At 43.0% G+C, this 19,541-nt stretch overlaps 2 protein-coding genes across 10 annotated transcripts in view; one reads left to right on the forward strand and one right to left on the reverse strand.

The window, feature by feature from the left end:
- MAP7D3 (MAP7 domain containing 3) overlaps positions 1-8,926 on the forward strand; it is a 58,325-nt gene extending 49,399 nt beyond the window's left edge. For all 6 annotated transcript variants that reach the window (XM_039488088.1, XM_039488084.1, XM_039488090.1 and 3 more), the window contains 6 exons: positions 885-989; positions 1,296-1,349; positions 1,720-1,807; positions 2,342-2,468; positions 4,440-4,735; positions 7,432-8,926. In XM_039488088.1, coding sequence (XP_039344022.1) covers positions 885-989; positions 1,296-1,349; positions 1,720-1,807; positions 2,342-2,468; positions 4,440-4,735; positions 7,432-7,439 — 678 coding nt within the window. In that variant the 3' untranslated portion in view covers positions 7,440-8,926. The remainder of the gene's footprint in view (positions 1-884; positions 990-1,295; positions 1,350-1,719; positions 1,808-2,341; positions 2,469-4,439; positions 4,736-7,431) is intronic.
- A 2,685-nt stretch (positions 8,927-11,611) lies between these two features.
- FHL1 (four and a half LIM domains 1) overlaps positions 11,612-19,541 on the reverse strand; it is a 51,539-nt gene continuing 43,609 nt past the window's right edge. For 3 of the 4 annotated variants that reach the window (XM_039489448.1, XM_039489447.1, XM_039489446.1), the window contains exons 2-6: positions 17,361-17,542; positions 16,165-16,342; positions 14,835-15,004; positions 14,008-14,194; positions 11,612-12,215 (exon numbers count right to left, since the gene is read on the reverse strand). In XM_039489448.1, coding sequence (XP_039345382.1) covers positions 12,061-12,215; positions 14,008-14,194; positions 14,835-15,004; positions 16,165-16,342; positions 17,361-17,516 — 846 coding nt within the window. In that variant the 5' untranslated portion in view covers positions 17,517-17,542 and the 3' untranslated portion in view covers positions 11,612-12,060. Of the gene's footprint in view, positions 12,216-14,007; positions 14,195-14,834; positions 15,005-16,164; positions 16,343-17,360; positions 17,543-17,639; positions 17,660-19,541 lie in introns of those variants that run through there. The other variant, XM_039489449.1, reaches the window with a different exon arrangement.

The following is a 19,541-nucleotide window of genomic DNA, read 5'->3' on the forward strand; positions in this document are numbered from 1 at the left end:
AATACTTCTTAGCGTATGTGCAATGTGCCTCAGGTGGCTCGTGACCAGGATTCATCCCCGAATTTGGTCCACTGGTTGGGTCATTAGCTTGCCTGGGCCAGGTGCTGATCCATGGCCCCCAAATACTACGAATGAAAATACTACCAACCCCTAAATACAGCCTTTCATGGATAATTAATGTCTGTATAACCTGGAAAAGGTATCCTTCCTAATGAATGAAAGAAGTTACATTTTTCAGGCTATATGGACTTTGTTCAATGTATGATGAATTTCTAACAGCCATTTGTATCTATGGTATGTATTGTCTCTAACTGTTGTATAAATTTTTCATTCTCAGTCTCTATCATACTTTACTGGTCTGAACAATTGTTATAAAAATAAGCTAATGTTAAGAATCCTCTTATCTCCCCATGAAGGCTTACAATCATAGTGAAAAACAGATTCTGTTATAATAGGAGCACTAAGATATTCAGTGCCAACTATCTTAAATACAAATATCTGACTGCAAAGGTTTTTAATTAATTTTGCTATATTTGCAATTTAACTGCTTTCCTCATGGTTTCTAAAGCATCTTCCTTAAATGGACCTTCATTCTGTAGTGCAGGTTAAACTAACTATTCAGATAGCTCTGGGGCCATCTAAAAAACGTGGATAATCATTTAACTAAATATTTTTTTTTGTGAATTTCAGAATCAGGTGGCAAATCTGTAATTCAGATTTTCAGGATTAGGATAATATGTATTTACATGTACTGCACACCAGATGCTTAAGTGGTGGTATGAATCATTTATTTCATCTACAAAATAACTAATGATAAAATAGCTCTCTTGACACCTTAACATTGTTTTATGTATTGGATCCCATATTCTCTGCCTTAATTTTAGAGAGAGGAAGCTGAAGCAAAAGCCCAAGAAGAAGCTGAAAGACAACGGCAAGAGCGAGAGAGAATTATGCAGCAAAATATGCAGGAGAGACTTGAAAGGAAAAAGGTGCATAGTTCTTGCTTTCAAGCCTTTAAGTGAGCCTAAAGTGTGTTGAGACTCTAATGTTAAAGCAATTTGGTGAATAAAGTTAAACAAACTATCAGAACTGGGAACAGTCACATGTATTTGAATAAATCAAATTGTGTTTTTAAATGTATATTTTGGTTTCTATTCTAAAAAATGACAATTTAAAATGGTAAATAGAGTAAGGAATTTTTAAATCCTTTAAATACAAAAGTTGATAAAAGAAGCCAAATGATCAAAGTTCAGCCTTTTTCCATGTTGTGACGAATTCACTTTTTGCTTTAACAGAGAATTGAAGAAATAATGAAAAGAACTCGGAAGTCAGATCAGAATGAAGCCAAGGTACTTGTTTATATGTGACATTATATAGATTCAAGGAGTTCTCATGTTTTGCTTTCAGAACCTTTCCATTAAATGCTTCACTTTCAGAAAAATAACATACATCTTTCTATTCTGTTCAACTGAAATGAAATGGCTTCTAGCCATAGCACAAGGATCCTGTGCAATGACTGATAGTAACTCTCAGTATACTCAGGGCAATTCTTAGATACTCCTGAGGGTCTCTGCAGCATGTAAGCTGGATGTACATCTTTTAAAATGTATTGAATCATGGCCTGTCTGATAATATGTGGGCGGTTCACAATAAATATTGTGTGGTGGTGGTGTTACTTACAACAGTTTAAGTTAGCAGTAATACAGATTTCTGTTACAGAATGAAGAGAAGTCTGCTAATGAGGCTGACGAGGAGGAGGATGCTGAAGAGGAGGAAGAGTTGGGCCTTGAAAAAACGTATCAACCAGGTAAACAGTGTTTGGTAAATGAGGTCCAAAGTGGATAAAATCGCTTATACTCTAAAGCGGGGTAGTCGTTGTCTTAATGGGATCTGAACTCCCTAATAAACGAAGGATTTTGTTTCTTCACTCATCCTCTGAAAGGCCCTACTCCATTTTCAGCAGTTGGCAATATTTACTGTAAGTTAATTTTCATGCTGATGTATGATGATTTGAGTACACCACTTCCACAATTGCCATGGAAGTGGTGTGCATAAAAATGAGAATAAATTATTTATTCCATTGTGTGGAAGACAGGCAAAATTGTTAACTAAAAATGTATGATTTGAAAATGACTATACAATAAAAATGTTTTAGATTTGTTTTGGCACTTTAAAAATACATGTATTATTCCATATCATTATAGCCAATTTCCCATTAGAGATGTTTGTTTTTATGAGACTGTATGTTCAGAACATTCCAGGTAGGAGAGAGATCTGTCTCAAGAAATCAAGGTGCAGAGAAAATATAGTTCTGAGTTTGCATGTGGTTTGACTTCTATAGAATCTTCAATGCAAGATATGTCAAAAATGGAGGCGGATGAAGTACTTACGAATGGAGATGAGCAAGACATTTATCAGAAGAAGAAGAATGAGGGGTCTTTGCATGTTATGCAGCTAAAGGATTACAGGTGAGCCTGTGTGATGGTGTCCTAATGTAAAGGTTGCATCTGATTGTAATTTACATAATAAATCCTTAAATACACTTCATATAGTTTGTGGTTAGTACTGATCATAGGTTGCCAAAAATTTAATTTGAGACTGTCCAGTTTTGTTGTAATTGTCAGGAAACACCTGATTTACTCTAGGCAAAACTTCAAGTTAGTATTTAAAAAATGATATATGCCACTTTAAATATTTAAAATGTAAAATTAAATTATAAAATTATTCCCTCTTGTATAATTATACATTGTTGTATTTTGGAGCTGATTGTGGTTTCTCCTCAATCTAATGTGAGTCTGGAGTAACACCAATGAAGTCAGTGGAGATATACTCAGTGTAAATCTGGTGTGAAATTGAACGGGCCCACAGCTGATCAGTTCATTTGATGTACAGAAACTAAATCCAGAGATTTTGTTTGCTTCCAAACTTACTAAAGCATCAGTATCTTGATAAAGAAAAATATCAGTTTAAAACTTTCCATTATGAAGCAGTGCCCACTGCCTCAAGTGCATTGCATGATCAGACTGTCAGTTTGCTATTTAATGCATAAGTTGCTTGTTTTTGATAGTGCCATGTCAATAACAGTGGTGGTGGTAAGTGGACTGAGATGTTGCCAAACAAACAGAAACATGCCTAACTTACTGGTAAACAAAGCAACAACCTAAAGGGTTTTCCCTGAGGTTGGATGACAGTCTGTTACTAAATCCCCAAACAAGAATAGAGCAGAGATCGGCACCCTTTCAGAAGTGGTGTGCCGAATCTTCATTTAGTCACTCTAATTTAAGATTTTGCATGCCAGTAATACATTTTAACATTTTTAGAAGGTCTCTTTCTATAAGTCTATAATATAGAACTAAACTATTGTTGTATGTAAAGTAAATAAGGCTTTTAAAATGTTTAAGAAGTTTAATTTAAAATTAAATTAAAATGCAGAGCCCCTCAGACTGGTGGCCAGGACGCAGGCACTGAGAGTGCCACTGAAAATCAGCTCGCATGCCGCCTTCAGCACCCCTGGTTGCCTACCCCTGGAATAGAGAGAAGGGAGAATATCTACAGGATTCTCTAAGACACCTTCAATTCAGCTAAAACAATATTAAAAACTAATACTAAAATTCCCACCAAGTGAGGTTTTTAACAATACATTTCTCATTTTCATCTTTTTTTAGAGAGAGAATTTCCATCCAGTCCTCGGAAGAATCTCTAGATTCATGGGCAATTCTGCTTGCTTGTCCAAATCCTAATGATGCGTTAGAATTTGCACTGTGAAAATTCTCTGATATTAAATTTTTGTTCTTGCCACGTGTGTCTAGTGACTGAATATAAAGTAAAAAGAACAGGAGTACTTGTGGCACCTTAGAGACTAACAAATTTATTTCAGTATAAGCTTTCGTGGGCTACAGCTCAGCCCACGAAAGCTTATGCTGAAATAAATTTGTTAGTCTCTAAGGTGCCACAAGTACTCCTGTTCTGTTTGTGGATACAGACTAACATGGCTGCTACTCTGAAACCTGAATATAAAGTGTTAATGTTTCATGAATTCTTCAAAAATGAGTTGAAACTGATGGTTTGAATGTAACACTTTTACAGAGTAGTCTGTGACTCAGTAAATGCATGTGTTTATCAAAAATGAATCTGAAAACAAAGCAGAAACACAGACTATTACAGCAGGGACATAGATCCTGTGACTTTTTTATACCAATTCTGTGGAGTTGTGCTCTTATTTGATGGTTATTGGTGCAGAAGTGACTGAATGGATGTTGATGCAGTTGTTCCTTCTGATCTGACTTCTGTAACAATCGCATGGCAGGTAGGGCAGCTTATCCCAAAAAGTATTCGTTGGGGAGAATATGGGGATTTCTAATTGGCTGACCTCCTTTTCTATTGGTAAATAAGGGTCAGGTGTCCAGCACTCTTAACAAATGTGTTTGTTCTTTCTCCAGTCCTTCAGCAAAAGAAATGGTTATCCAGAATTCAGAAATATTGCACGTTAATGAAGCTGATTGTACGATTGGACTTATACAGAATCTCAATGGAAAGTCTAATGCATGGACTTTTGAAGAAATTATTGATCTTGGAGTACATTCCAAGTCAACCAAACTGAGTTCAGACAGCATCACTGCTGCTAACTGTAATGAAAACTTGAATGATGCTGCTACAGTTCCCTCTAGTCCAAAATTGGCATTTGAGGACGATGGCACAGTGAATTCCTTGACCAAACCTATAGAGACTGCGTCAGGTAATGTATGCTGATTTCCCTTCTACCTCCTGCTCCCACTAAATTAAGGTAACTTTGTTCAATATTTACTGTATATTTGTGCCCTTTTTTTGAGAATCTCTCGTTCTCTAAACCAGCAACAGGCTCTTACTGTTGTGCTTGTTGTTTTCCTTTTGTCAGAGGAGTAACTAGTTGATGGCTTTTGAAGAGACTTAACTACTACAGCTAGTTAACACACCCGCTGAATGCTCTTCTAAAAGTACAGCTCAATCACTATGAAGCCTCTGCACCTCTCCCCTAGGACTACAGCTTTTCTATTGTTTTGTTTTTGTTCTTAAATCTCTTAAATGGTTACAGTGATCTTTTCTTTTTAAAAAAAAAAAGATAATTTTTGAAATGTTGCCGGTTACTATTAAAACCCTTCATGAGCTAGACCTCTCTGACTTAAGCCCTTGCACTTAAGTATATTCTTGCACTTTGCTGGGGCTGAGCTGTTCTGAGTCTTAAAATTACCTCTTTTAAGGCTGTAGGGCTTTTAGCTGCTCGGCACTTGTGGCAGAACAATCGTCCACTTGACACCTGTTTTTTTATTGAAGAATTAATATTATTATTTTACATGTTGTGGGAGAACATAAGAATGGCCGTACTGGGTCAGTCCAAAGGTCCATCTAGCCCAGTATCTGTCTTCCCACAGTGGCCAATGCCAGGTGCCCCAAAGGGAGTGAACCTAACAGGCAATGATCAAGTGATCTCTCTCCTGCCATCCATCTCCACCCTCTGACAAACAGAGGCTAGGGACACCATTCTTACCCATCCTGGCTAATAGCCATTAATGGACTTAACCTCCATGAATTTATCTAGTTCTCTTTTAAACACTGTTATAGTCCTAGCCTTCACAGCCTCCTCAGGCAAGGAGTTCCACAAGTTGACTGTGCAAGCTTGAAGCTGTGTGAGCTTGACTAGACATGACAGTAGGCATACTCTTGGTGCTAGTGCTGAATGAAAGATGTTCCATTAATATGGGGATAAAACGAATAACATGTTTGTTTCTAGAGCAAATGATTATTTAATTAATATTGTGCACTTGATGCATTTCATTTAAGAATAGTCTCGTACGTCTCTGAGGTAGACTTTGTGCTGATTTTACAGATGAGTGGACAGAAGTTGAGACTTGCCCATGGTCACACTGTGAATTAGTGATAGAGGTGGGAAAAGACCCGAAGAGTCCTGACTCGCAGTCCTCCCCTCTAAACACTAGACAATAAGCAGTAGGGAGGAAGTGTTAACTGTGTTGTGCTTTGCTGGACTGGAACTGTGATTTCTTCCTGGTAAACTCAGTACAGAATGCATTCATTTTTAGAAGTTGTTGGTTAGAGATCTGTAATGCAGAGAACAGTATATCAAAACCAGTGTTTCGTCCCGAGCAAAACTTCTGAGGTTATTGAAATAAAATCTTAATTGCACAAACACGTTTACAAAAACCAGAGTCTACAGACATCAAGCTGACAGGCTTGAGCGTGAAGTGTGAGGGGGAGAGAATCACCAGTCTAATAGTGGGAATCCTCCAAAAGTTGTTGTCCTGTCTTATCACAGATCACTTGTAGTTATCCATGTCCAGGACTGATCATTAGGGTGGTGAGTCAGAGACTTGAGTGAAACTAGCTGGGATTGGACTGAACTTTTTTTTTTTTTTTAAAAAACATTGGAAGTTAGGATCTCCAACACACCAGTTCAAAAACATGCTCATAACAAGAGATCTCCACCCACATGACAAGGACTCATGTGGACAGGTGTTCTAAATGGAAAAGCTGTGTAGTGGAAATGGGATGATTACACTACCCGAGTCATCTCTTCAGACATGACCCAAAAATTAGAGCATTTAACGTTTCCAAATTCCTGACAGCTGTCTGCTCTGTCCAGTTCTCAGAGAAGAGATGTCCATGTTTTTGTGTGTGTGTGTGTCATGTACTTGTCACATACAGGTCTGTCTTATCTCACGCCGGGGTTGCGTTCTGCAGTCAGCGCGTAAAGCGAAAATCACGTATAGTCAAAATTACATTGAAAGTAATGGCGGGCAGAATCGCCCGCACTACAGAAACAGTATTTAAATTATTTTTCTCTTGTTTTTTTTGTTCTCTTGTTTTTGCCAACCCGCAAAGCTGAAATTGCGCATGTTAAATGCGCCTAAGATGCGACAGACCTATATATGCCATTGCAGTGTGCACCCTTGTTACCACTTAGGTGAGAGGCCAAAGATTGTGACTGGGCCATGGAAATGGAGCGAAGGGCTTGCTCCTGCTATGGTCCTTCCAGATTGGAGCTCAGATACAGTAGCTAGCTACACAGTGCCAGTGCTATATTGCTTCTGTGGGTAATTGGAAGACTTCAGGTGTGGGTGCTTTCACACCTCCTTCCATAAACCCAAAATGTTCACCCCAGGTTCTTTCAAAATGCAGTAAGTTAGTCTAAATGGAATGACAGTATTTTGAGCCTGCTAATAACAAATGCAGTTAAACACAAGACGTGTATATTTCATTAGAGAAACCATAGTCTCTGGGCTGGGCTTTGGGCCTTGTTCAGCTACATATGTTTTGAGGCAGTGCGACGTAGCAGGTATGTACATATATTTACATACGTAGATGTACTTGGCGTCTTGTATGCAGTACATATTGCACAGCATGAGAACATTAACCACCTCTTCTTTGCTCTTTGGACAGAACTGTGAACACTAGAGTCCTGGAAATAGCCTGATTGCACTTCAGTAATCCAGTGTTTTATCAAGTACCGAAGGCCTTGTTTTGAAAAGCTGCTTGTCAACCTTTTACCTGTCTTCAAGCTTGCAAAAAAGACCAGCAGGGAAGGGATACTAAACTTCTAAATTTGCACCTTGAAAACTTTCAGGGAGCCTTCCTTGCTGCTGTTCCTTTTCCATTTGTTTAGCGGACTGTTTGACAAGCTTTCCTTGTTAAATATCACCTGTTCTCCTTTTACAAAATCTCCACTAATCTGTCTGCAGGTCCTTTTATTTTCATATTAGTGCAATGTACAGTCCCTGTGTGCCATTGGAAATTTACCAGCTGGCCACTGACAAATATTTTTGCATGTTTCTGAAGTGCCAGTTTGCAAATTTAAAATAAAAATTATGCATTCCATGCATATTAAAACCAAATCCCATCTGTGTTGTTTTCCTGTAACATCTCTGTACAGTTGGTGATACTAATAGGATATTTAAGAAAAGTTAAATTGGTCAGTTATCTCTTTGATCCAACACTGGGTTAAGAAACTGTTTTGGATTATTTCTAATATGAAAATATTAGTAGCTTCAAAATACAGTATTGTACAATCATTCATACATTTTAATATTACTGGAACATCCTAAAATTTTACAATATACACGAGTATGTATGCACTAATATACTGCGAAAATGTTGAGTACCTAAACGTGTTTGTTATAGTGCAGTTTAACATTTGTCATGCTTTTTAAAATGTTTTCATTTGAATTACATATTTAAGTTTATCTACACTCATGTAAGTATTATGTTGTGTACATAACAGTATTAGGCCATTCAAGTCCTGTTTTTTGTTCATGTTAATTATTCTACGTGTTCCTGTGCTAGCTTTATAACAATGACTGCAAATAGCATATGTATTCCCTTTCCTAAAGGCTGCATTAAGTAATTACATCTACAGTTACTTGCTTTTTACAGCATGAAGAGATTAACTGAGTATCTTTTGCAAATGGCTGCTACAAAAAGTGTAAGTGCAGTCCTGTTCTTATGCCTTTGTAAGAGATACGGGATAATGATTTCTTTAAAGAATTGCTTTCTCAAACCCTGCTTAAATCCTTAGCTGACACTTCAGTTCCAATTAATCATCTGAATGGCAGCTGCGTTTTCAGTGTTAAAATGCAAATGTTCTTGCTGGAACTAAATGTGTTCCTTTCTTGACCCCACGGTTAAAACAGGAAACCCTCATCCTTCCTACTTTCTCAACCCTTTGCTATTCCAAGTATAGTAGAACTGTTTTAGACTTAGAGCAGTGCCTTAGGTAAAAAGACAAATGTATTTTTGTATAATAGCTGTTTCTGGCAGAGACAATCATTCTAACAAACAAGATGCTGATATTTTTTTCTGTGCAGATGTTATTTGTTGAATGCTCTGTTACAGCTGTATGTAAATATGTGCGCACTGTTAAATAAACTTTGCAGTTGAACAATGTGTTTGGTTTTTGCAGTACTGAACATTAGGTTACTAGGGCTCTCAAAACTTTTCCCCAACTGCTTTGCCTGGAGATGCAGTCAAATGTTGACCAAAACAACCACTCTAATATACAATAGACTCCATAAACTAAGTGTTGCTATTAAAATAAAATGTGAATGGTTAGAGTCGTCTTTGTCTTGGGTAGTCCTGGTGGGCCTCTTGTGCTAGGTGCTGTAACGGCACATGTACAAAACTATTGATGCTTAAAAAAGAAAAGAATAAGTTCACGGAAGCCAGTGACTTACATTCTGACTTCCTTTTTTGCAGCACTTTATACTCAGTAGAGGAAAGCAGTGACTGCTGGGAACATTACTGGACCATGCATCTTGCTTTTCCAAATGGCTGTTTCCGGTGGATTTTGCTGCTGTGAGATCTATATACACACAGTAGTTTAAGTAACCTCAGTTTGTTAAATGTCTTTTGTATTGCATCAGATCTAATCTTCATCTTGTTATACTTTTTAGTATATTAGTTATAGTTGGTATCTACTCCATAAAGCAGAAGTCCCCAAAGTGTGCGGGGGTGCGGCTGGGGTCTGGGCCAGCCCGCACGGGGGTCAGGGAGGGAGCATCTCCCAGCTCCACTCCTAGGCCTGGCCTTGGCTCTGCTCCCGGTCCCTCCCCCAGCTGTGGTCCCAGCCTCGATTCCCTTCCCCCAAGCCATGGCACTGCTCCAGGCCCTGTCTCTGTGGGGTGGGCGTGGAGGTGAGGGGGCGCAAGGTGAAGTTTGGGGACCACTGCCATAAGGAAGAAGCAAAGAACTTGCCAAAGTGACTTGGTTTCAATTAGCATTGTAATTTCTTCAACAGTCTGTAAGAATTCTTAGTTTGTAGGAGGGTTGGAAGATGTGATGCCCTAATGCTAATTATACTTTCACATGCTTCCTGTTAATGCACTCAACTCAAGCATGTTTTTTCACATGAATCAATAGGGAAAAGCAGTTTTTGGAACTGAATGTTTTTTTACTTAATCATGGTTCTTGCGACTTCCAGTATTGGTGGCTGGAGCTATTCTTCTACAATGTAGAATTAAAATGTACAAGGGGATAGTCCTGCCGTTAATTTCTACTTAAAAGGGCAGTAAAACTTAACATTGACAGACTAGAAGTCGCATAGGTAAGTGATTATAAGCAACTCCCTTGCCCTAAACTATTACTAGTCTGAATGTGTGAGGTCCATTGATCATTACCTGGATGAATAATGGCATCTTACAAATTAACACCAGTTTAATTACCAAGAGGATAAATCATTTCCTTTAATGAAGTGCCAGACGACAGGATTTGGAGAAGATAAATTAGTACCTTGTTACTGTTAAATTTGACACTTTCCTTTCTCCAAGTATAAATCCTGTCACAAAAACCCATCTTCAATATTGTTTAGAGTTACTTTGTAGTGCAACACAGCTTATTTTCTTTTTATTAGACTGTTAAATTCTGGCCTCTAAATTAATCTGGTAAATTCTGAGGTGACTCTATGATGAAAGACAAAGTTCAGTGAGCCTAGCGCTGCTGTGAAATTGAAAAAAGTTTCAAGAAATGGAGTATTTCAGGGCCATAGGGTCTTTCATTTTGTTCAAAGACCAAAGGGGGTGTAGAATGGCTCTCTAATTTCCATGGTTTTTGGAGGTTTGTGCTCTGGTTTACCTTGCCTCTGCTAACATTGATTACGCTGCTCAATACAAGGCAATGGTTTGAGCTTTGAGTAAGGTCCTGTAGCAGAGCACAGAGAACAACAAAGTATTCTTTTGGACTCTAGCAGAGGAGGGAATAGTCATACCCCATCCCTGTGTGTTTGCGGCTGTGCTCAGCTCCCTCCATCTCCCCACTGTAACAGTCATCCTCAAAACCTTGTGTGTGTTCGTCTCCTTCTATCCCCCTGTCCCTGCCCTGAGTCACAATGGGAATTCAGGGAGTTGAGATGGCTTAACGTTGCTCAGGCTGCTCTGTTTATTTAAAAATAGATTACATCTGGAAGAGGGATTTCAGAGGGACAGACACCGATTTGAGGTTAATTTTCCAGTAACTCTGTGTTGGCCACAGGTACAAATAAATACGCTCTTGGCAGTGAAGGTGCTGGCACTTGGAGGGGTCCTCAAAACAAGTAAATTCAGTTTTGCAGTGTAATGGGGGGAGGGGTTTTTTAGTGACTTTGACACACACACCTGGATATTTGTTGCCTACAAAAACCAGTGAAGAGAAACAATCATCCAGAGTTCATGAATCCAAACAAGCATTAATCCAATTTTTATTAGATCTTAAAATAACATGTTGGCATGGTAGGAGAGCTATCCTACAATGTTTGAAAAATGCATATACATTCATTGTATGTTATACTTCAAAGAATAACTTCTTGAAGGTGGTGAATTAGTAAATCAGGTGTAGACAGCATAATTAAAGTAAAAAAGCTGGTAAGCAAAACCCTCTGACAAGCCAATTTAAAATCAGGACTAAACCTTAAGTTAATTGCCATAAATCTGTTTTAGCATTCTCCCTAGCTAAACCACAGTAGCAAAACATTATAAACAAAGCCACACCGTATACTTGCTGTAACTTGCTTTATGGGGTAGTATAAGCAAAGGCATTTAATGTCTGTATATAAAGTACTCATGAATGTATAATTACGAAGCACCATATCTATGATCCTGGGTGTGATCTTTACATCTCCTTACTGATGGTTTTGGGTTTTTTTTGTTTTAGTGGATGCAGAGGTTTGTATGTTCCTTGTCAAAAACCATGTCATTAAGTGTCAAACTTCAACTTAAGTTACAAAATCAGCTTTTGTTTTGCTTTGTGCTAATCATCATGCAGAAGAGGCAATATTTGGATATTTAAGGACCTAAAATTCTGGCACCTCAAGCTTTTGTGTTAATGGTTGTCATGAAAGCAAAGTTAGTTTTGCAGCTGAGTAAGTTTTGTTACTGCCGAACCTTAAAATCTACAATCAAACAAGCTGAACTATGCTGGTGCTGGAGGTCTGAACCATTGTGTAAAATGGAAGAAGGCAGAGTTTAATATGCAAGCCCTTCTGAAGCAGCTCAGATACAAGAGCAAGGCTCCGATCCATTTTACAGCAAAGGCTGCGGCTGCTCCTTACAGTCTATGGGGACAGTCAGCACAGTAAATTTGCTCATTATGATAGACAAAGCGCCTGTTAGCCAAAGGACGGGAACACTTGGTACACTTGAAACAATAATCGTGCCAGGATTGGCCTTCATGGCTGACCACAGTGGATCCTTTTCCAAACCCTATTTAGAAAGATAGAGGGAGTTATTACAGAAGGTAATTAACATTCCTTTCAATAGAAAGTAACTTGTTCTGTGTTAACGTTTAGTGACTTAGAGAGAGAATAGAGTAGTTGATTGCTTTCCTAGAAAGAACAATGTTCCCTGACCTGTATGAAATCAGCCAGCCCTATCAAGAGCTGGACTTGGTCCCAGATGCCCTGCTCTGCTCTGCTCTGTCTTGTCTACCGCAGCAAACTCTGCTAGTAAAGGACTGGTGGAAACCCCAGCAGTTGGAATGCAGCTGTTTTGGTGCATTCAGGCCCCTTTAAGTTTCAGGAGCACCTCGCTGCCCACATTGTCCTGACAACTTCCATTTTTAAACCTGGTTTGTTTCAAAATTAAAAAAAAAAAATCCTCTTCTCCCAGAGGGGTTTCCCAGACCACTTAGAGCCTCCTAGGACTCCACTTGAGGCAAGATCAGAATCAGACCCTGAGTGGCTTAGTCCCACCTCCTCTAGCACTGGTCTCCTGCCCAGTTTTGCCAATCCTGTAGTGAAAAGCCTTTTCTTCTGTGGGTCCTTCCCTCTAAACCCAGCCTTCCTCCAGCTCTTCCAATCTCCCTGTAAAACAGCTTTTAATACACGTGCTACTCCTGTGGGAATTCTGCACCAAAAAATAAAAAATGCTACATGTACTATTTTAAAATTCTGTATATTTTGTCAAAATAACATAATATAATCAAGCTGGTTTCAACTATTTTGCTAATTTATTTAAACAACAATACAATGGATGGAGAATGGGAGTGGGGAGCATTGGAGGAAATCACCAACTTCCCCCCCCCCCTTTGTCTAATAGTAATGTAGCTAATATTGACCCTTTACTTCTAGTTATTAGTCAACAAATATATGCAGCCATATGCTCAGTGTTACATCATAGGCAACTGACGAGCAAGTGAGGGCTGGGGATTGAAACTCACAATTTATACTGGCTACTGACCATCTCCAGAAAGGTCAGTAGTAGACAGTTCATGGAGACCAGTTCTAATCACTAAAGCACCAATACGCATTTATAAGGCCATACAGTCCTTACACCACTCTGGCAATGTAAAGGAGCCTTAACATTTGTACCCCTGTTGTGTACTCCTGGGGGAATTCACTAAGCAGGCAGGCTGCTACATTCTGCTCTGCCTGAGGGAACGAAGCGTGACCCACACCCCAAAGTCCTGCCCCTCCACACCAACTGTGCCGCAATAGCAAGCAAGAGGGACCGAGTGTCTCTTCTCACGTGCATGACTGCCCAGCCCCTCTGCTGGTGATTTACATCTCTACCAGCTGCTCTGGGTGCCCAGACCAACCTGCCTGTACTGCCAGGGAGGGGGTACATGACTGCTCTTGCAGCTTCCCTGTCAAAGTCATTTTTCTGCGGGGAAGCAAAGAAATCTGTGGGGGCCAAGGAATTTGGAGGTCTTAACTGTGATCCCCCTCATCTGGCTTAGTATTTAACCCACCTTCCCAAATTCAGGCATCAATTATCCTGGTAACAGGCTGCTGGGAGCTCAGAACCAGCACATACAAAGGAATTGCAACTTAATTTACTCAGTTCTAATACTCTGACTTATGTTCTGCTTATGAACAAGCCTTAAGGCCTCCATCATGCTTCTGTCTAGTTTAAGCCTAGTCTTCAGGAGACTGCCCTGGGGGTGGTCAGGGTGAAGGGGTGAGAAAGAGCCTGGACAAATCCTTAAGAGGGAGGAAGGGCTGGATAAAAACGCTGCCTTTGCTGAGTCTCAGTCTGCACTAATTGACCAACCTACCTGTAATGGGGTTCTTGCAGCCAGCACACTTCTTGGCAACAAATGTCTTGTAGCAATCGACACAGTAGAACTGATCCTCCACAGCAGTGAAGCGCTTCCCACCAATCTGCTTTGAGCAGCCAGTGCAGACGAAGCACTCTGAATGCCAAGGCTGCTCCTGGTAAGTGATTCCTCCAGAAGTGATGGCCTGGGGCAGAAAGGAACAGAAGGGAAGCATCACTGCAAATCATTACAGTTAGGGCAGCTGGGTTTCAGAACTGGGGTGAAGGAGCTTGCTACGGTTAGGTCTCGTGTGGGGTTGTGTTCCCTGTCCTCAAACAGCGACAGAGGGATTTCCCTTCTTTTCAGAGGTTTTTGCCTAAAAGGCACCAGCACAAAGCTGGCTGAGTTTCTCTGTGCTGAACTCTGATCAGCCAGGAACATCCAGGAAATTTTCTCAGCTGTTAGTGTTACAGATATTTTACAGCACTTGTGGTTTACGGTACCAGCTTTGCACTAATGATTCCAGTAAAATACATCAGCAAGCAACAGCTGTCTACTTTTTAGCAGTGGAAGTGAGGCTGTTTGCTTTGCTTTATTCGTTATGCAGGGAAGCTTTCCTTTTGATGAAGGAGTCAAGAGACTAAGCCCAAATGCCTTTGCTTAAATACTGGCGTCTGGAAAAACTATGGCAACTGCAGTGAAATCTTTGCTCAATCTGATGTTTTTCTCAATTAAAAAAAAAAAGGTTAAGGTTAGTCCAGCTCATTCTCCTGCTCCTCTGCTCAACTCAGTGCTCCCGTAGGCAAAGGGCCCCTTCCCAACCCAAGAACTGCATGGTGACTTACGTTCTTGCACTTAACACACAGCTTGGCAAACTTATGTTCATGGCAAGAGACACAGAAGATATCATCTCCTTTGGGGAAGAAGCTGCCTGTTCCTATCACTTGCTTGCACTGGCTGCAGGTGAAGCATTCCTTGTGCCAGAATGACTTCTTGTATTCAACATTTTGGTCTCCTGCAACAGAAAGCAACAGGTTGCTGGTACAAGAATTTGTGCAGCCCACATGGGTCACTATTAACACTTTCAGGGTAACCCGCTGGCAGGCCCCAAGACATTTTATTTACATTGACCATTCTCCGGCACAGCCCCCCGCAGCTCCCAGTGGTCGCGGTTTGCCATTCCCGGCCAATGGGAGATGCAGGAAGTGGCAGGGGTAGGCTGCCACAATGCCAATTGGGACTCTTATGGCCAGCAAAGTTCGGCATCAACCAGGCTGAGCTCTTGAAAATGTGGGCTCTGGTTCTGCTGCCTAAATGGAAGCTGAGGGCTTGCCAAAATCCTGGCTCTGGTGCTCTCCTCCAGGGAACCGTTGTTGTTTTTAAGGGACCAGGATTAAAAACCAAGTGCTAGGGTAAAGTATAAGCACAAGGCTAAATCACAGACAGAAAAAGGCAAGGGCTTATTTTTACTTAGACCGTGTAAAGCTGGACTAGCGAGGCACGTGCCAGTCTCCCTGCCACTGGCTTGCATAGCTCCTGACTCGGGGATTAGGCCACAGCATGGTTCTCTGGGTTTTCAGGAGCAGGTCCATCTTCCTGAGCAAGTCAGCCTGGTGCACGGCCATTAGCTGCTGCCTTCCGTGGCTTGTGCTGGCTAGGAGCCCTAGTCAGAGTTAGATAAGGTGACCAGCTAACACGTGTGAAAATTGGGATAGGAGGTGGCCCAGGCACCAACTTTCCTTGGCACTGGTGGGTGCTCGTGCCCCCTCTGCCCCTGACTCTGCCCCCTCCATGCCCCTATTGGATCCCTCCCCTTCCCTGAGCGCGCCGCCCTCCTCCTCCTCCCCCCTCCCTCCCAGCGCTTGCCGTGCAAAACAGTTGTTTCGCGGCACAAGTGCTGGAAGGGAGGGGGAGAAGCAGGATGCAGCGGTGCACTCAGGGGAGGAGGTGACGGCGGAGTGGAGGCGAGCTGGGGGTGGGGGGTGGATCGGGGAGCTGCCAGTGGGTGCAGAGCAGCCCCGGAGCACCCACAGAGTCGGCACCTATGGGAGGTGGGGGTAATAGGTCCCTGTATAAGACAAAGCCCTGGATATCAGGACTGCCTCTACAAAAATCAGGACAACTGTTTACCCTAGATTTGGACTATACACCAAGCTGGGTAACTAGCAGCAGTACCTGCAATAATAGCTTTGAAGCAGCCTTTGCATTTGTTTGCACCCTCAGTGGAGCTACAGCTGCTACACCAAACTTTATTGTTTTCCTTTAGCATGAAGGGCTCGTTAACCAGAGATGCGTAGCACTTAAAACAGCGGAAGCAGTTGTCGTGCCAGTAACGGTTTTTGAAATGCAGCTCCTAGGAACAACAAGAACAAAAATGCATCATTGTACAGTGCCATGACACCCCCGCATCTCCTCAAGCACAAATGTTCTAATGACAAGATTTCACAATACTGTCGCACCTTTTCACTCCAAGTACGTTCCCACTTTAGTGTCTAGCATGACTGAATGCAGCCAGCTCTGGGGTGGGGAACAGCAGCAACCAGCCACCAAACAGCACCATTGGAAGAACAGGAAATATGGGTCATGGACACCAGGATAACATAGGATTCTTTAATAGCCATCATAATATAGAGGTGCTTGGTTTTCAAGATCTCACTTGAAAGGTCCACATGCGGTAGACTGCACAGTACTTAACCTATTTCTCTCTCAAGCACCGCGTGGGGCCTGGCACGCTTCGAAGCTAGGTTCCAGTGCGGGAAGGTGTTTCAAACCCAGTGCAATATATACCCCTTGGAGAGTGCGTGGGTGGGGTTCCTTGGGCCTTGGCGGTCACCAGGCTCCCTGCACTTAGAATGCAGTCTGAGGGGAGCTGGACTTTGCAAAATTCTAAACGAGGCCTAAATCACAGAAACGTATTGGATTTACTGGCGCTGCCTTACAAAGGACCGTGGGCAGCTAAGCTTCCTCGCTAGCAAAAGGTTATTCTGTGCAGGCCCCAGAAATAGTTGGTGCTGGGCAAATGGTGACATTTTGCCTGGGCTGAATGTAGGAGAAGTATCTGCTGTGCAGTTTTGCCCCTTTTCACCGTGCACACGTCCTGAAGAAACAGTTACATTTAGCCCAAGCACATCCTACTAGAACCTCGGATTGCCCAGCAAGCGTCCCCAGGTGCCAGCAGAAGGCCAGAGCGGATTGACACATGCTGAACACGTGTCCCCATAACAGTTTTTCAAATAGAAATTTCAGGTAAGAACAGGAAACTACAGCTGAAAGTTGTGTGTGGGGAATGGACTTTCAGCCTCATCTTAACAGCTCTTCTAACCATGGGAATGTATTGCCATGGGGGTCATACTGGCAGCAGCCCACTGTACCTTGGCGTCAGCGCCAATGGGTTTCTTGCACTCGATACAGGTGTTGGCACAGAATTTTTCAAAGCACTTCACACAGCAGTGGCGTCCCTCCTTCTGCACATACTTCTTCCCGTGCAGCGGGTCGCGGCAGTAGTGGCAATCAAAGCGCTCCGACATGGTGCCCACGGTGTAACTGCTGGGCCCTGCAGGGGGAAAGGAGGGTAAATTTTACTCACAGAGCCATTCCAACACACGTCAGCCGCTGCTGGCCTCGCAGCTGCCTGCCGCTCCGTGACACACCTTCACGTGACAGCAGGATTGTGTTGCCAGGGCCCGCCTGCCAGCAAGGCTAAGCGTGTGATCCAGCAGCAATTTCACCACAAGCAAAGTTCTTCCAGGGCATTTTAATAGCAGGTGGCACAGAGCTGTTCATGTCGGGGGCCGGCTGCTCTAAATAAAACTGACCTAAACTGCACAAAATAGACAGGTTTGGGAGTGTCTTCACCCAGCAGCGGGTCATGGGTGGGATTTGCCAAGTAGCTGGCTCACAGCAACGCATTCCAGGTCCTCGTGCCTGGCTCACAGCCGCTTCCCACCCCCACCACAACAGGCCGTCAGTATTGTGCTGTGCCCAGTGCATTATACACCCCCAATGTTTCTTACACACCCAGCATCACAAGAAAAGGCTTCGCTGAGCTGTGCAGCCAGCAGTAATGCAGCGCGCACACGCAGCCGTAGTATGAAAAAGAAAATGCTTGTTATGTGGCACAGGGTTTCTAACAGCAGTGAGTGCTGCAAAGGCGGCACGAGCCCCTTCGCAGATGCGGGGCGCTGTGGACTCAGAGTTGCCTCTATATTGGCACCGCTTTTCCCTTGCCTGGCCCTTTGGGCTACAGCCGTGTGTCACTGACATCATTGGCCTCCCTGGGGATGGCCGGTTTTAAAAGTGTAAGAGAGAGAGAGTGTGTGTGTGTGCGCGCGCGTAGTCATGGTAAGGACTTGTGACCCAGGAACATGCCTGGCTCTCTCTCTCTCTCTCTCTCTCACACCCCCTCTGTTGCCACCAGGGGGCATCTCATATGATACTCTGCCTGTGAGATGTGTGATACCATCACAAGCAGGCCAATCTGCCCTACTGCCTCAAGGACCCACGGACACCCCCTCTTTGTTAATGATGGGCTTGCACACAGGGGCAGATGAAGATGTCCTGGGGCACTGGGCCAGAGCAAGTGTGGTGGGGAGGGGCTTCCACCTGCAGTCCCGCCTCCATTCTGCCCCTTCCACCTGTGACCCCCACCCACAGCTCCACCCTTTCTGCCCCTTCACCACGGCCTGCTCCCTGTTCCAGGCAGGGTTACCCCCCCGCTTCCCACAACCCATTTGCTCCTTTCTACACTCCCCTGCCCCACCCCACTGCAGCCCCAAGACTGGAAAAGCTCTGGCCCTGTGCCGCAGCAGGAAGTGAGAGCTCCCCCAGGCCTAGGGCTGCAGGAAGAGGCCAGGGGCTGGGGCTGCCACCCCCCAACTTTTGCAGGGACCCAGAGTTTGGGGGGGGGGTCTGTGGGGCTTCCCCTATCCCATGGTTTCTGCCAGGGTTGGGGTCAGGGGCCATGGGGCCTGGGGCCCCTGCGCACTGCCATGTGGCTAATCCGCCATGGCTTGCGTCTGCTCCAAAAGTTGAATTTCGTCAGTGGGCGCAGAATCCAAAAACTGTGTTTAAACTTCAGTTTTCTAGTTGATCTTTGGGGAGCGGGGCAGGGGGACTAAGTTTAAGCCAACACAAGCAAGATCAGAGCAGCTTTGCCTGCCCAGCAGTCCTAGCATACAAGAGTACGTCACTCACCATAAGCCAACCATCCCCAGCTTGAGTCCTACAGCTTGTACCTGGTAATTTAAGAATTCAAGGAGTGCTTCACAATTTAACAGTGAACAGTGAGCGAAGAAAACACCTTGATCAGCCCCCCTCCTCCGTTTTAGATCACCCTCCAGGCGTTGGCTGGGGTGTGTGAGCGGTAGGATGGCCTGGCATTAAGACACAGGAGCAGGAGTCCGGAGAGCTGAGTTAATGCCTGACTCTGTCATTAGTTCAGTGAGGACTTGAGCAAGGGGTACTTGAGACTGTTTCCAACTGCACCCTGCACTGATCTTAGGTTTAACATGAAGCAAAAATGAGCGAGAAATTGCCCCACAGTAAAAGAAACG

The sequence above is a fragment of the Mauremys reevesii genome, linkage group 9, assembly GCF_016161935.1.
Source record: "Mauremys reevesii isolate NIE-2019 linkage group 9, ASM1616193v1, whole genome shotgun sequence".
Taxonomy (NCBI): domain Eukaryota; kingdom Metazoa; phylum Chordata; order Testudines; family Geoemydidae; genus Mauremys; species Mauremys reevesii.